The 15553-nt window shown below is 36.9% G+C and overlaps 2 protein-coding genes across 2 annotated transcripts in view; both read left to right on the top strand.

The window, feature by feature from the left end:
* The window catches only part of LOC107754040 (intercellular adhesion molecule 1-like), a 14917-nt gene extending 5045 nt beyond the window's left edge, over nt 1–9872 (top strand). Inside the window, exons 2-7 of the mRNA XM_016570355.1 lie at nt 4310–4567; nt 4672–5001; nt 5277–5519; nt 8047–8343; nt 8439–8681; nt 9094–9872. Of these exons, the coding sequence (XP_016425841.1) occupies nt 4310–4567; nt 4672–5001; nt 5277–5519; nt 8047–8343; nt 8439–8681; nt 9094–9314 (1592 nt within the window). The 3' untranslated portion in view covers nt 9315–9872. The remainder of the gene's footprint in view (nt 1–4309; nt 4568–4671; nt 5002–5276; nt 5520–8046; nt 8344–8438; nt 8682–9093) is intronic.
* A 1889-nt stretch (nt 9873–11761) lies between these two features.
* Nucleotides 11762–15553, top strand: part of LOC107754051 (neural cell adhesion molecule 1-like) — a 26659-nt gene continuing 22867 nt past the window's right edge. The window contains exons 1-5 of the mRNA XM_016570367.1: nt 11762–12040; nt 13069–13164; nt 14179–14340; nt 14448–14777; nt 15053–15295. Of these exons, the coding sequence (XP_016425853.1) occupies nt 11950–12040; nt 13069–13164; nt 14179–14340; nt 14448–14777; nt 15053–15295 (922 nt within the window). The 5' untranslated portion in view covers nt 11762–11949. The remainder of the gene's footprint in view (nt 12041–13068; nt 13165–14178; nt 14341–14447; nt 14778–15052; nt 15296–15553) is intronic.

The raw sequence follows: 15553 nt of genomic DNA, 5'->3' as shown, positions 1-15553 counted from the left end.
GTACTAAACTGCAGTGGAAACGCAAACCGAGCCGTGCCGTACAACGCAGTGGAAAAGCGCCATGGCGCCAAATGCCAACAGCTAGCTTGCTCAACACAACCTAGCGTTACAATATGCCATAATTCCAGCCAATCAGAGACGAGGCTGCTAAATTCTGATTGGCTGCCTTGACAACCACTCACAACATTTCTTGCATTACCAGGACAGCAGAAGAGGAAAAACATACAGTGCATGCATAATTATTATGCAAGTTGATATTCTGATTATATTTTTTTCCAAGCACATTTTACCAATTCCAAACAACATAAATCTTATTAACAACTGTTAATCTTGCATTTAATCACTTATAATCTATATATTGTTGTTCATGAAGGCTGGAAGTGAAAAACGCCTTATATTCAGGTGTGCATAATTATTAAGCAGGTTATCTTCTACAGATAAAATCTCGAGATGGACTAAAAATGAACTCCCAAAACTTACTGCCAGATTCTGGAAGATAAATTCTTCAAACAGTGGTACAAGAGGATGTGGTGCTGGTCCTTCAAGAGTCACTCTCAATTTATCTGTCTATAAAGCCTATATATATATATATATAGGATTCTATACTTAACCTTCGTCTCTGAGAACCTGACACCTTGTACTTCTGGAGACTCCAGGTAGGTTGCAGTTCTGGAAAATGGTGGCGCTGGAGACTAAATGGTTTCTGGTGATTTCACACCTATTCCTTCACCTTAATTCCTAATTCTTTTGCAGTTAACATGCATCTTTTCTTCTCCACACTGACCCTGCTGACCCTGCTGACCCACTGAGCATTTTGCTGTCCAATGGTTATGCATTAACTTTGCAATTGTATTAGTTTTTAATATTTCTCATGGGCATTTAATAATAAGAGTTAAATCTCTTTTTTGGTTCATTATATTTGTAAAAGAAAATCTGCTTAATAATTAGGCACACCTGAATATAAGACATTTTTCACTTCCAGACTTAATGAATAATTATATATAAATTATAAATGATTAAATACAAGATTAACAGTAGTTATATGAAACAGAAAAGATTAATTCATTGTTTACCTGGGTCTTCAGTCTTTGATTAGCTCACCTCACCTCTTATCTGACAAGTCTTCGGGTTTGAGTCGTTCGTTCATCACGTGACAGCCTCATAAGCTTAACCAATGCAGTCTGATCCAGAAAGTGAATTGATTAGTTCATATCTCGAGTCTTTCGAATCATTCGTTATTTTGTCACATGACGTGACAGCATTGGATAGAGAAATTAGTTAATTTACAAGCTTCCTTACAAAGGGGTGCATAGTTATTATTATTATTATTAACATTATTATAATTATTATTTACTCTTACAGTTACTGGTCTCAAATTGTAGCTTTTTAATTCTTACAGTTTATAAATGTGTGAATTTCTGTCATAATGGTTCTTTTCCATAACACTGAATGTTGTAACAAAGGTAATAAAGAGTTGGTTATTATTATTAAGCCTCTTTCTGGCTCAGACTGCATAGGTTAAGATTATGGGTCTGTCACGCGATGAACGAACGACTCGAAAAACCCGAAGACTCGAACCAGGTGAACTACTTGACTAATTCCAGTGCAGAACCTATAGGATGTTGCGCATGCGCGACTGAACGAATCACTCCCCGAGATGACTCGTTCTTCTCGAGTCACATTAAAGATTTGTTCAAAATGAACGAATTGTTCAAGAATGACCCATCACTATTGGCATTTAGAGAGCACTGAGGGCTGGCATCAAGGGAGCAAGCTAGTGAAGAGCAAGACCCATTGTTGTGGGTTAATTTGGTACGCATTCCGCTTTCACTACTTCACCTTCTTTTAAATTATTGTATATTTTTCCACTGAGAAGGATGACTGATACATTAATTACAATTAAACTAAAATCAATTCAAAACGAAATTCACTCTGAAGAAAGTTTTCCAAAAAATAACATTAAACGAAGTGGTGAAAAATCGTGTTTTAAAAAAAAAACATCAAGTTTTTCTACATTTACATTTACTTCCCATGGCCCGCCTCTTATGATGACCCTATCTAGGTCACAGGGGATCTATTTTCATTAGAAAAACACACACACACTGCCGTTCAAAAGTTTGGGATCAGTAAGATTTTTAATGTTTTTTAAAGAAGTCTCTTCTTTTCATTATGGCTGCATTTATTTGATCAGAAATACAGAAAAAGTAATATTGTGAAATTATTGCAATTTAAAATAATGTTTTTTTTTATTTTAATATACTTTAAAATATAATTTATTTCTGTGATGCAAAGCTGAATTTTCAGCACCATTACTCCAGTCTTCAGTGTCACATGATCCTTCAGAAATCATTCTAATATGCTGATTTATTTTCAATATGGGAAACAGTTTTGCTGCTTCATGCTTTTGCTGCTTTTTTTTTTTTTTTGGAACCTGTGATACTTTTTTCAGGATTCTTTGATGAATAAAACTTTAAAAAGAACAGCGTTTATTTAAAATAGAAATCTTTTGTAACAATATACACTACCGTTTTTTTGTTTTTTTTGAAAGAAATTAATGCTTTTATTCAGCAAGGATGTGTTAAATTGATAAAAAGTGACTGTTCTTTTAAAAACACTGTTCATTTTAACTTTATACAGATACTTCTGTAATGCATAATGTGCACTCTCAGTGGATTTTAGACAAAATATTCTTAAAGTGTGACTAAGCTTTTGGTGATTTTGGAACTGCTTTGGTAAGGTGTCTGTTTTGCATGATCAACAGTAATGAGGTATGTTGTCAGAAAGCAAATGATCACACACACATACACTTATGATATATGATAAACAGCTTTGGTTATAAGAAAAAATTGTAATGCTGTAACAATAATTTATCATGTTTGGTTATCATGCTACTACTTGCTAAGACAAAACACTCAAACCAGTTGAAAATGTATAGGTATAACAAATATTCAGCCACTCGAATCCTGTCTGAAAACAGAACAAGGGATCACATCACTCCTCCACATCACTCTTGGAGTCTTTACATTAACTCCCTGTCAGATTCCGTGTTGAGATTAAAATTCTCATGCTTATAAGGTTTTGCATGGTTTGGCACCTCATTATCTCTCTGAGTTTTTAACCCCCTACACACCAGTGCATGATCTCCGCTCCTTTGAATTTTGCCATTTAATTGTTCAGTTTACTTGTTCAAAATCTATGGGTGATCAGGGTTTTTCTTCAGTTTCTCCAAAATTTTGGAATTCTTTGCCTGCCGAGATGAGGCAAGCTAAATCCCTTTTTTTTTTTTTTATCTTCCCTTAAAGGGGTCATATGATGCAATTTCAAGTTTTCCTTTCTCTTTGGAGTGTTACAAGCTCTTGGTGCATAAAAAAGATCTGTAAAGTTGCAAAGACTAAAGTCTCAAATCCAAAGAGATATTCTTTATAAAAGTTAAGAGTCAACCACGCCTACCTAAAACGGCTCGTTCTAACACGCCCCCACATGTCTACATCACTATGTGGGAAGATTTGCATAACGCCGCCCAAATGTTCACGCAAAGAAAGAAGGCGTAACTTTTATTCGCGTTTGAGAGAGGCGGGGCATAGAGGACCTACAATAATGTACAGTATTTGAAAAATAATATGTTTTTTGAACATTAAAGCATGTCAACATATTCTGTTACACCAAATACACAAAATAATGATCTTTAAAATAGCATCATATGACCCCTTTAAAACTTTTTTTTTTTTTGGTTAGCTTTTACCTGTTTATTTTGTAATTGTCTTAATTTTTATTTATTTGTTAAAAGTTTGATAGTTTGTTTTTGTCTGGTATTTTATCTTTGTCTGTATTTCACTTATATTAATGCATTGTTTGTATAATTGTATGTCCTATTTGATCTTATTCTTGTGAAGCGCTTTGAGATGTTGCTTTTAAAGGCACTATTGAAAGTTTATTATAAATAAGACATTGATTTACCATTAAGACTAGTTTTAGACTAGTACCATTAAGGATTAAATTAAGGTCAGATGTATAAAAACAAACCATGCAAATTAAAGTTTTAAGTTAAGTGCATTAAAAAGAAAATTGAATGGCAGTGACTTTACTTGAAAGACACTGTGTGTATACATGTATACATACATTTAAAAAGTACATTGTGATTTTGTGTAGTTTGTCAAGTCAACTGAAAATATGTAGAAATGTTAGGGGGAAAATCCCTGGCATTTTTGCTGATTTGTTGTCAGATTAGAAATAGGACTTTTGTTTATTATAACAGTATAAGTGATTAAAATACTGTAAATCACAGCCTACTCTTCAATGTGTTTAACAGGTACAAAAGCTGAATGTCCTGTTCAGCTCAACCAGAAGAGTGTTGTCGTGAGATACGGAGGCTCTGTAGCAGTTAACTGTAGCGCTTCAGTTCCACATAAAGGGATGGGATGGGAAGCCAGTGAGGGAGCAGTGACCATGACCAGAGACAGTCTGATCACATGGAGAGTTTCAAATCTGATAGAATGGGACATACAGCCATACTGCTACATAAACCATGAGGAACAGTGTCAAGTAGAGCTCCCAGTCACTATTTACAGTCAGTTTCCCTGTTACTTATATTTTTTTGTCTTTTCATTCTCAAAAATATCTAATGTACATTCATCACTGCAGATTTCAGAGTTTGTAAGTCTTCCTCCTCAGAGACTCCAGACAGTGTGTCCATCAGCATTGTGAATCACAGAGGACCAATGATAGAGGGAAAGCAGTATGAGCTCCAGTGTGATGTTCACGATGTGGCTCCTGTTCAGAATCTCACTGTCAAATGGTACAAAGGACAGACTCTGCTGAATCAAACCACCTTCACTGAAGATAGCAAGACTCCAGTGAATGAAACCACCACACTCCTGATCCGTCCAGACAGAGCTGATGATGGAGCTCAATACAGGTGTGAAGCAGAGCTGGAACTGGGAGCAGAAGGACCTCAACCTCCTCCAAAAGAAACATCAGACCTTCTCAATATCACTGTATATTGTAAGTAAGATCCACCAGCTCCTATGATTAATCTTTTTAGAACATGTTAACATTTACTTTTAGTAGTTGTAGCACTTACCATGCGACACGCTGTGTCAAGTTGTGTAATAGGGATCAGATGCAGCACGTGACTTTTTCTAGTCAAATATCTAAATTTGGGTAGTTTTGTTGAAAACTACGAGATTAAAATGAATATGGATTAACATAAGAAATTTAAGATGCAGTATGCAGATGCAAAAGCTCTTAACCTGTGTGTTTTTGGCTCCTTCCTGTAGTTAAACCGATCATCAATGAGACCAAACTGCCCTCCATAGTGCCTGTGTTTCGAGGGTATCCAGAGGTGCTTGTTTGTGAAGCCGAGGGAAACCCAAAACCAACAATCGGCTGGAGCCTCGGCGCAAATGTTATAGTATACAATGAAACTCTTACTATATCAGAGTCAACACCTGAGTATGTATACTGCGTTGCAAACAATTCTGTTGGCAGGACCATCAGACAAGTAAACGTGTCCATACAAGGTAACTATGCATTTGTGTGTAATTTTTTTTTAGCAATTTCCAACAGCTGTTTCAATTTGCTTTAGTAATACTGACAGTAATATTACAGAAAGGAATTGTGACTGTTTCAGAATTGTATTTTTTTATTTGCTGGTCTGATATTAAACAAAATGTTTATTTTGGTTATATTAAATACGCAAATTATCATGAAAAAACAATTTAATAGTATGTTGTCAGGATAGATTCACAGCTTCTTTTGTGGTTAGTGCTTTGGCCTTTCACAGAGTATTTGCACTTTAAGCTGCTTGGTTTGTTGGTCTTGTAATGCTCCGCTTGCAGTGTTAATGTCACTGTGATCACATTATGGCTTATATTTACATCATTTATTTACAAAGTGATCATACAGCTTAGACACAAGGAAACCTCTTTGTTTTATATAGCTCTAAACCTGGCTGATGTATTCTACAATAGCTAAAAATAATTGTTACGAAGCTTGTATGTGTATAGCATTAGTCAAAGCATGAAACTGGCTGCCAGTTTATAAGCCTTAACAGTGCATGCATTTTGGTTTGTTTTGCTGGCTGACACACTGACATCTGTGCAAATGCAAATGTTTTTATTTACTGTTGAAATGCCTTACGTCTCACCCTTGTTCATTCTGACACTGAAACTGTTAAAAAGTTACGAAGATATTAAAAAGAGTAATACGATTCATTACTTTAGGTGGCGAAACTGTTACTTGGAACTACTAGTTGTGTCTACTTGTGCACTTCTTTGATTCTATAGCTTCATTATTTGTAAAGCACACGCTACTGAAGAACACTACTGAATGCCCTATTCAGCTCGAGTGTTGCCTGCTGGTACAACAGATCTGTTTCTGTTAACTGCAACAATTGAGTCACAAGGAGGCTTATGAGTGATGCACTGGTGATGCACACTCACAATCTCATCTGTTCATGAGTACTGAGTATTCAGACATGCTGCTCCTTTCTGCATACTGTACAGTAGGGAAGATGCACTGACCAATGTTTGTGGGGGTCCAGTATGACTCACATTTTGTGACACATTTTCAAAGGTGGTCTTTAAAGACTTAATGCGATGTTCAAAACGACTTTGCCTTATCTTAGAGATAGGTGAATGAGCTCTCTCTATTTCTAGTCCCCGATTTGTCGTGACAGGATGCAAATGAATAAAGTTGCAACGTGCACTTTTAGAGAGATGTGTGGGGGAGGGTTAACATTAACTAAAACGGGCTGCTGTGCGAGGGCAGACTGGGCAGTGGTTTCCTGCGATAAATGAAGGGTCCGAGACCGTGTGTTGTGTTACTGCCTGAACAATTAAACACCGTTAGCTGGTTAAAACGCTTTCAATACAGCGTAGCTACAATTAAAAATGACGGCGCGGGGCGATCGGATCCTCTTCACGTGTCTCTTTCTGGATCTGCTGTCGCTGCGGTACGCGTTGGATGGTAGGACATTTATATAACCCGTGTTATGTTTTTCCAATCCTGAAGAAAAAGTTATATATTTTCAGATCAGTTTTCCGTGTTAAACTTTAGAAAGGGGGGTTTAAATAAGTTAAAGAGTGATTAAAATGCCCTGGTATTTTATTTCCTCCGCTGTGACTCGCTTCTGAAAAGACTATGAGTAACACTGTTTAAATAGCGATAGAATAACGTTGTCAAACAAGATAAATACACTGTGTTTGCTATCATTAACAGCCTGCATTTAGCTGTTTAACCACAGCCACAGTCTGTCAGCAATTGCAAATATACTGTAGAGTTAAATTAATTATACTTCGTCACTGTTAGACTGAAGGTAAGGGGTCTCCTGAAGCTATAGTATTTATGAGGAAACATCACAGTTTTGTTTCACTGTGATTGCTGCCAAATGTTTACATGCTTATTTTCAGTTAGTTGTGACTTGCAAAACTGTTCTCTTGCTTGAACAACTCCTACATGCAACTGTGTTTGGGTTTCTGCTAAACATCTTAAATCATGCAGCCTATAGCTGGTTTAATGTCCTTAGGTGGTCTCCCAGGTCTGGCTATAGTTTTTGAGGGGTTTGGGGCTGTGCAGCTAAACACGTTCGCCTAGCTGGGAGTCCAGTGTAAACCAGCTAGTTTAAGTTGGTTTAAGAGGTTTTTTTTTATAGTAGGGATATAGAGAAAATGTGTCCATGAAGTCCAAAGCATAACAGCCTGCTGGCATTTGCTGGAAATACCACACTGATAACAATACAAAATAGGAAGTTGCCAGTTCACAAAATGGAAGGAAAGGCTAATGTATTGGGCTTGACAGTGTTACTCACTTAACTAAGTGCACTGGGAAAACTACACAAGATTGTGACTCTGTTTTGAAACATGGTTGATGGTTCTTAGTGGTCAAAAAGCAATAACTGTAACATACCAGCTACAAACCTACCTTGTGCCAAAACAACAGTCAGCTTAAGCGTGGATATGTTTTTTAAAATACATTTCTGTAATTTTTTGCACTTATTTGAAGAATTTGGGATTTCAGCTACTCTGTTATGCTTGATATGTCTTCCAGATATTTCCATCAGCACTGTGAATCACAGAGAACCAATGATAGCGGGCGAGTGGTATGAGCTCCAGTGCTTAATCCGGAATGTGGCTCCTTTTAAGATTGTTGATGTGAGATGGTACAAACTGAATCAAATCAACGTCACTGACACCATCAAGACTCCAGCCAATTTAACATATAAAGTCCCGATCTGCCCAGACAGAGCTGATGATGGAGCTCAATTCTGGTGTGAAGCAGAGCTAGAAGCAGAAAGACCTCAACGTTCAACAGTGTCATCAGAACATCTCAGCATTACTGTACATTGTATGTAAAATTATTTGTCCAAGTTCTTAGCAGGTATTTCAGTGGTCTTGATTATTATCATGTGAAACCTGTTTTTTCTTTGCTCTTTCCTGTAGTTAAACCGATCATCAATAAGACCAAACTGCCCTCCATAGTGCCTGTGTTTCGAGGGTATCCAGAGGTGCTTGTTTGTGAAGCCGAGGGAAACCCAAAACCTACAATCGGCTGGAGCCTCGGCTCAAATGTTATAGTATATAATGAAACTCTTACTATATCAGAGTCAACACCTGAGTATGTGTACTGCGTTGCAAACAATTCTGCTGGCAGGACCATCAGACAAATAAAAGTTGTTTTAAAAGGTAACTATGCATTTTTGCATTTGTTTTGGTTTACATTTCCAACTCATTCCGCTTTCTTGCAGTTTAAATGTAGTTTTACTTTAGAATATAGGGATGTTTCAAAACTGTAAGTTTGATCAGGCCAGACACTTGTCTAAAAATAAAATGTATGCTGTTCAGAAATCATAATGAATAAAATTGACCAAATCATTAAAAATGATGTAAGAGACACTGAATGATGTAATCACAATGCATTGAAATGTTTTGATTACACATGTACACGTGCTATGATTAACCATTTCATTTTGCTTATTTGCTTCTGATATGGTAAAATCATGAAGTATGTTTTTTTTTTCCAGCTATTTTAGCACTTGTCTGTTTAGGCTGTGTTATTTGTCTAATCTTTTGGTGTGCTTTATTTCTCTTGACACAGAGGATTACCTGCCCTTAATAGCAGGACTTATTGCAGTCACTGTGGCGTTCATCTCAGTCATCTTCATCTTTATCTACTGTATCTACTACAAAACAGCCAAGATGGGACGTTATAGCCTGAAGGATGCCAAGCCTAGTGTGCAAAATGGAAACATAGCACAGAATGGCAAACACAGCCCTATTCCTATGAAGAAACTCTCTCAGAGCAATATCCTTGCTTAGGTTATGAATCCCTGGGTTCGCCGCATCTGCCGAGTCACAGTGTCCACAATTAACAAGGGATTTTGACACTGGAAGTCTTTAGGCCTCTACTTTGGGGCTAGTTTCTTCATGGCTTCTTTATTTTTATTTTATGGAGCACCTGTTCATTCATTCAATTCTAGAGCCAGTTTAACTGTTAACTACATCACAAAATGAACTTTTTCGTTTCCAGCAGTCTGCCATTTAATGGACCAGAGGAAAATACCTAACAGAACAGATGACAAAGAAATGCTGAATGAATTTCAAATTAAAGGACCTGATGTCTGCAGTGGACGTTTTCAGGAATCTAGGATCTTGATATAAGTGAATGTTCATCAACTACAAGTGACATTACTTGAGTAATATTTGCTATGTACACCTATTTAAGGGAAGGCTTTTGTTAAATTGTTTAACAAGACTATTCTTTTGTATATGTCTCTGGCACATTGATCAGTTTGAATATTTATGTTTTGTCAAGTGCTATACAGTATATATTAAGAAATGATGTTTTATTAACAAAGTTCGGGAGGAGCACGTTCAGATAATCAACCAATTAAGCATGATAGTAAATATACAGCCAACTTACCTCTTTTTTATGACAGTTTTCAGGCATCCCTCCTCCACCCCAGCTTCTCACTCCTAACTATTCCTATCCCAACTTGGGATATGGGGGGAGTTCTCTGGGAGATCGGAGCCCTCCCTTTGGACAGCATGCCAAATATGCATACTATTTGCTCAATCTGATTATATGTAAGTGTGAACTTATGAAAGACACCATAGTTGAGTCTGTTACTTCGTTAAACAAGTTATTCATTTAAAGTTTCAGTTCCTCTGGCAAAATCCGCATTTTAGAGGCTGGAAATATAGCACACGGTAACTGTGAAGAAGTGAAAGCTTGCGTATGAGGGGTCTCATGGTGAACCTGTGGGAAAATATTTGGATGAATTTCTGAAAATTCTCTCAGGCCTCATAGTCTGTAAAAAAAGAGATGCTGGACATAAAATAAGTGTGCCGGTTTTATGGCTCAAGCTGTATAATGATGTTAAAAACAAAATGACGGCTCTGTCATCATTTACTCACCCTCATGTTGTTCTAAAAGCTGCATGCTGTTGTTGTTTTCCTTCTTTACGTAGCTCATAGTGGCTATGTCTGTAAAGCTTCAAAAGATTTTTAAAAAATCATCATAAAGGTAGCCCATACAACTATATATTCTAAAGCAATATGCATTTTTTGTCTATTTTCAGTTTGAGATGTGTGGTCATTATCAATTGCTGTTGTATAGAAAATCATTGTGTAAAGATTATTAAAAAATTCAACTTTTCAGTTTCACAAAACACTTCAAGTCACACAAGTTTGGAACGACATGAGGATGAATAAATGACAGAATTTCCATGTTTGTTTGAACTATCTTTTTAATCATGTCACTAAATTTCTATGCGTTTAATCGCTATATGAGTGTAATCTCACCAGTATTCTGGTGGGTTTTAAATTTGTTTATGGAATTAATACCATTTGTTTTTATAAGCACATGACATTTGAATTTGTAAATGAATTTGTTGAGAACATTTTAGGAAACATTTGTTTAAAAAAATCTAATAAAAGAAATATTCTTTTCATAGAATCATTTTCAGTCTTCTGCAAAAAAGAAAAGAAAAATTAACATCTTGTAGAGTATTGAACAATTGTCTGCATTTTATCAAGTTGGTTCATTACAGATCTGTTGTGTATAACAACTACACAATTAACAACTACAAAATTTAAATTTACCTCAGGTGCTTTAATTCCTATTTGGTGTTGTCTAATTGTTTGTTGCTTGAAGATTATTGTAATTTTGCAAAACATATTTGGTGGGAATTGTGATAAGATAAAGAGAAATCACCAAGATACTGCCTTTTTTATAACAGTAAATCAAACAGATATGTTGAAACAGATGCACCCTTGTTTGTCTTTCAGGATTAGCATTTTTTATCTTGTTATATCTATTATATATTTTTTTTAAATAAAAAAAAAACATTATGGCCAGTGTCTACGATATTATTCTAACATTGAATAAACATGATAAAAATTATTGAATCGATTATTACGATGAAAGACGATGAATCGACTGTTCCAACATGGAGACATTTTATTTCAATTAAATAACTTCCAAATGCGTTAACCAAACAGTTCATTTTCAACACTGTCCTTGTTAAAAGAACCAACTGAAACTAGCCTTCGCTTCCAGCCTGGCTGTAGCTGTTTAACAGTTTTAAAGGGATTTTAGGTAAGGCTGGGAGGCCAGCGGACCAACCAGCATAGGCTGGTTTTAGCTGTTTTTCCAGCAGGTAAAAATGTATTCTGTCTAAGGTTTGTATCCCTTTAATAATGCGCCATGTTACAGAGAGTCTGAGATTTGAAACGTCTTGGCCACTGTCTTATTTCCCTCAGAAGCTTGTTTGCGCGCACGGGTTCTCCCATATGAACTGCATGAATACTTTCGTTTCTATAGGTGCTTCCGTAGAAAACCATATCCACAGTGATCTGGGTGGGGTTTCGCTTGAGGAGCCGCTGGACAGTCACTAGACAGAGGCGACGCATTTATTTATTCGCACGTCTTGGCCGCGCCTTTGTCTGGTTGATGGTAACGTACTCGAACACTTACAACATGCTGCAGCGTTTTTATGGACTTGTTTATCTTTCAGCAGTTTTACTGTTTGTGACTCTCACAGGTTTGTATTGACTTATTTCCCTTTCATTCTTTCGATACCAGAAGCGAGAACATTCATTAACCAGTAGCATACGCGCTTGAATGTATTCTAAACATTCGCTTTCATGTGAGTGATTCAGAGCGTCGTTGACCTCTATTGTCTGCGTTAAAATGTTGACCTATTTGAGTTAATTCATTACTGTACAGTAAGGAGTCACGCTGCTATCTACAGTAGCGCTTGTAATATGATCTTGAGTGCTTAGTATTTTTAGTGCTGGCAAACTCTTCAGCTGTGCATGTAACCTGTGCATTTGTAAAGTAACAAAGTTAGTAGTTTTATAGTTCATTTAGCCATTACTAATCTTGTGTTCACACTTCACAATCATGACAATACAAGCTGTTTATTATAAAGTATTCAATGCTGTTATTACAACAAATATCCTTGTAATCATATTAATAATGAGTTATGATAACAGGATTGACACATAACCTGTGGAAACGAATTTTTTGTAAAAAAAACAAAAACAAATTTCTTCAAAATTATGAATAAAATGTTTATTTCCTGTGACATGTACTTGATTGCTAAAACAGAAAGGAGAGGTTGAGAAGGCAAGGCCAAGACAGGACAAAAATGCATATTTATGGAGGAAACACTGAAATAAAATGAAAATCGAAAATAAATGTAGTGGATTTTTCTTTGACGTCTTTACAAAAGATAACACATGGTAAAAGGTGGTGCCCACTTGTTGTTGTAAATTGCTTACACACTTGTGTGAGGGACATGCTTTAGAATGACCCTGCTGTGTCAGTGAAGTTTCTAAGTTTCATTTCCCAGATGGTAAGAATCGATGAGCCTCTTTGTTTTAAAAGAGTCATAAACTGTGATAGACTGATGGTCTTCTACAATATCCAAAAACTTTTCTTGTCTGTTTTGCATGCAGTTGGTCAGTAAACAAGTTTTAACATGTGATGGTTGGTTATCTGTGTTCAGTCTTTCTAGTAAACAATATCTATATGCATTTATTCTGTGTTCTTCGATGTGTTTAACAGGTACACAAGCTGAATGTCCTGTTCAGCTCAACCCACAGAGAGCTGTTGTGAGATACGGCGATTCTGTAGCAGTTAACTGTAGTGCTTCAGTCCCACATAAAGGGATGGGATGGGAAGCCAGTGAGGGAGCAGTGACCATGACCAGAGACAGTCTGATCACATGGAGAGTGTCAAATCTGATAGAATGGGACATACAGCCATACTGCTACATAAACCATGAGGAACAGTGTCAAGTAGAGCTCCCAGTCACTATTTACAGTCAGTTTCCCTGTTACTTATATTTTTTGTCTTTTCATTCTCAAAAATATCTAATGTACATTCATCACTGCAGATTTCAGAGTTTGTAAGTCTTCCTCCTCAGAGACTCCAGACAGTGTGTCCATCAGCATTGTGAATCACAGAGGACCAATGATAGAGGGAAAGCAGTATGAGCTCCAGTGTGATGTTCACGATGTGGCTCCAGTTCAGAATCTCACTGTCAAATGGTACAAAGGACAGACTCTGCTGAATCAAACCACCTTCACTGAAGATAGCAAGACTCCAGTGAATGAAACCACCACACTCCTGATCCGTCCAGACAGAGCTGATGATGGAGCTCAATACAGGTGTGAAGCAGAGCTGGAACTGGGAGCAGAAGGACCTCAACCTCCTCCAAAAGAAACATCAGACCTTCTCAATATCACTGTACTGTTTTGACCGGCGATGATCACAAGTGTGAGCTGTAAGAGAGGAAATACCACATGGTTAAAAAAACGTGTGTTGCGTTTTTTTCATTCCACTGCCCTGAGTCTCATGGTTTTAAACTCAAAAGCATGTTCTGTGTGAAAAGTCACTAAGGCATCTCTAATTTTATTGCTCACACTTGTGAAAAGCTATTTTATTTATGCTTTACATTGCCAAATATATGAAGGACTGTTGCACAGTACTGTATAGATAGATGAATGCCCAAACTGATTTGTAAATAATGCTGTTATTCTGTGATGAAGCTTCATTGGTTTTCAATCACATGCTGTTCTGTAGAGAGTCAATGTCCTATTCAACTCATCCCACGGAGAGCTGTTGTGAGGTACGGTGACGATGTTTCAGCTGACTACAAAACTTCAGTCCCACATAAAGGGATGGGATGGGAAGCCAGTGAGGGAGCAGTGACCATGACCAGAGACAGTCTGATCACATGGAGAGTGTCAAATCTGATAGAATGGGACATACAGCCATACTGCTACATAAACCATGAGGAACAGTGTCAAGTAGAGCTCCCAGTCACTATTTACAGTCAGTTTCCCTGTTACTTATATTTTTTGTCTTTTCATTCTCAAAAATATCTAATAAATGTACATTCATCACTGCAGATTTCAGAGTTTGTAAATCTTCCTCCTCAGAGACTCCAGACAGTGTGTCGATCATCATTGTGAATCACAGAGGACCAATGATAGAGGGAAAGCAGTATGAGCTCCAGTGTGATGTTCACGATGTGGCTCCAGTTCAGAATCTCACTGTCAAATGGTACAAAGGACAGACTCTGCTGAATCAAACCACCTTCACTGAAGATAGCAAGACTCCAGTGAATGAAACCACCACACTCCTGATCCGTCCAGACAGAGCTGATGATGGAGCTCAATACAGGTGTGAAGCAGAGCTGGAACTGGGAGCAGAAGGACCTCAACCTCCTCCAAAAGAAACATCAGACCTTCTCAATATCACTGTATATTGTAAGTAAGATCCACCAGCTCCTATGATTAATCTTTTTAGAACATGTTAACATTTACTTTTAGTAGTTGTAGCACTTACCATGCGACACGCTGTGTCAAGTTGTGTAATAGGGATCAGATGCAGCACGTGACTTTTTCTAGTCAAATATCTAAATTTGGGTAGTTTTGTTGAAAACTACGAGATTAAAATGAATATGGATTAACATAAGAAATTTAAGATGCAGTATGCAGATGCAAAAGCTCTTAACCTGTGTGTTTTTGGCTCCTTCCTGTAGTTAAACCGATCATCAATGAGACCAAACTGCCCTCCATAGTGCCTGTGTTTCGAGGGTATCCAGAGGTGCTTGTTTGTGAAGCCGAGGGAAACCCAAAACCAACAATCGGCTGGAGCCTCGGCGCAAATGTTATAGTATACAATGAAACTCTTACTATATCAGAGTCAACACCTGAGTATGTATACTGCGTTGCAAACAATTCTGTTGGCAGGACCATCAGACAAGTAAACGTGTCCATACAAGGTAACTATGCATTTGTGTGTAATTTTTTTTTAGCAATTTCCAACAGCTGTTTCAATTTGCTTTAGTAATACTGACAGTAATATTACAGAAAGGAATTGTGACTGTTTCAGAATTGTATTTTTTTATTTGCTGGTCTGATATTAAACAAAATGTTTATTTTGGTTATATTAAATACGCAAATTATCATGAAAAAACAATTTAATAGTATGTTGTCAGGATAGATTTTATGGAACATCATTTGAAGTTCCTCTGTTAAAA

This window comes from Sinocyclocheilus rhinocerous, unplaced genomic scaffold (genome assembly GCF_001515625.1).
Source record: "Sinocyclocheilus rhinocerous isolate Xijiao unplaced genomic scaffold, SAMN03320098_v1.1 scaffold292, whole genome shotgun sequence".
Taxonomy (NCBI): domain Eukaryota; kingdom Metazoa; phylum Chordata; class Actinopteri; order Cypriniformes; family Cyprinidae; genus Sinocyclocheilus; species Sinocyclocheilus rhinocerous.
The sequence above is the reverse complement of the archived record's forward strand: the minus strand, read 5'-3'. Positions and strand labels throughout refer to the sequence as shown.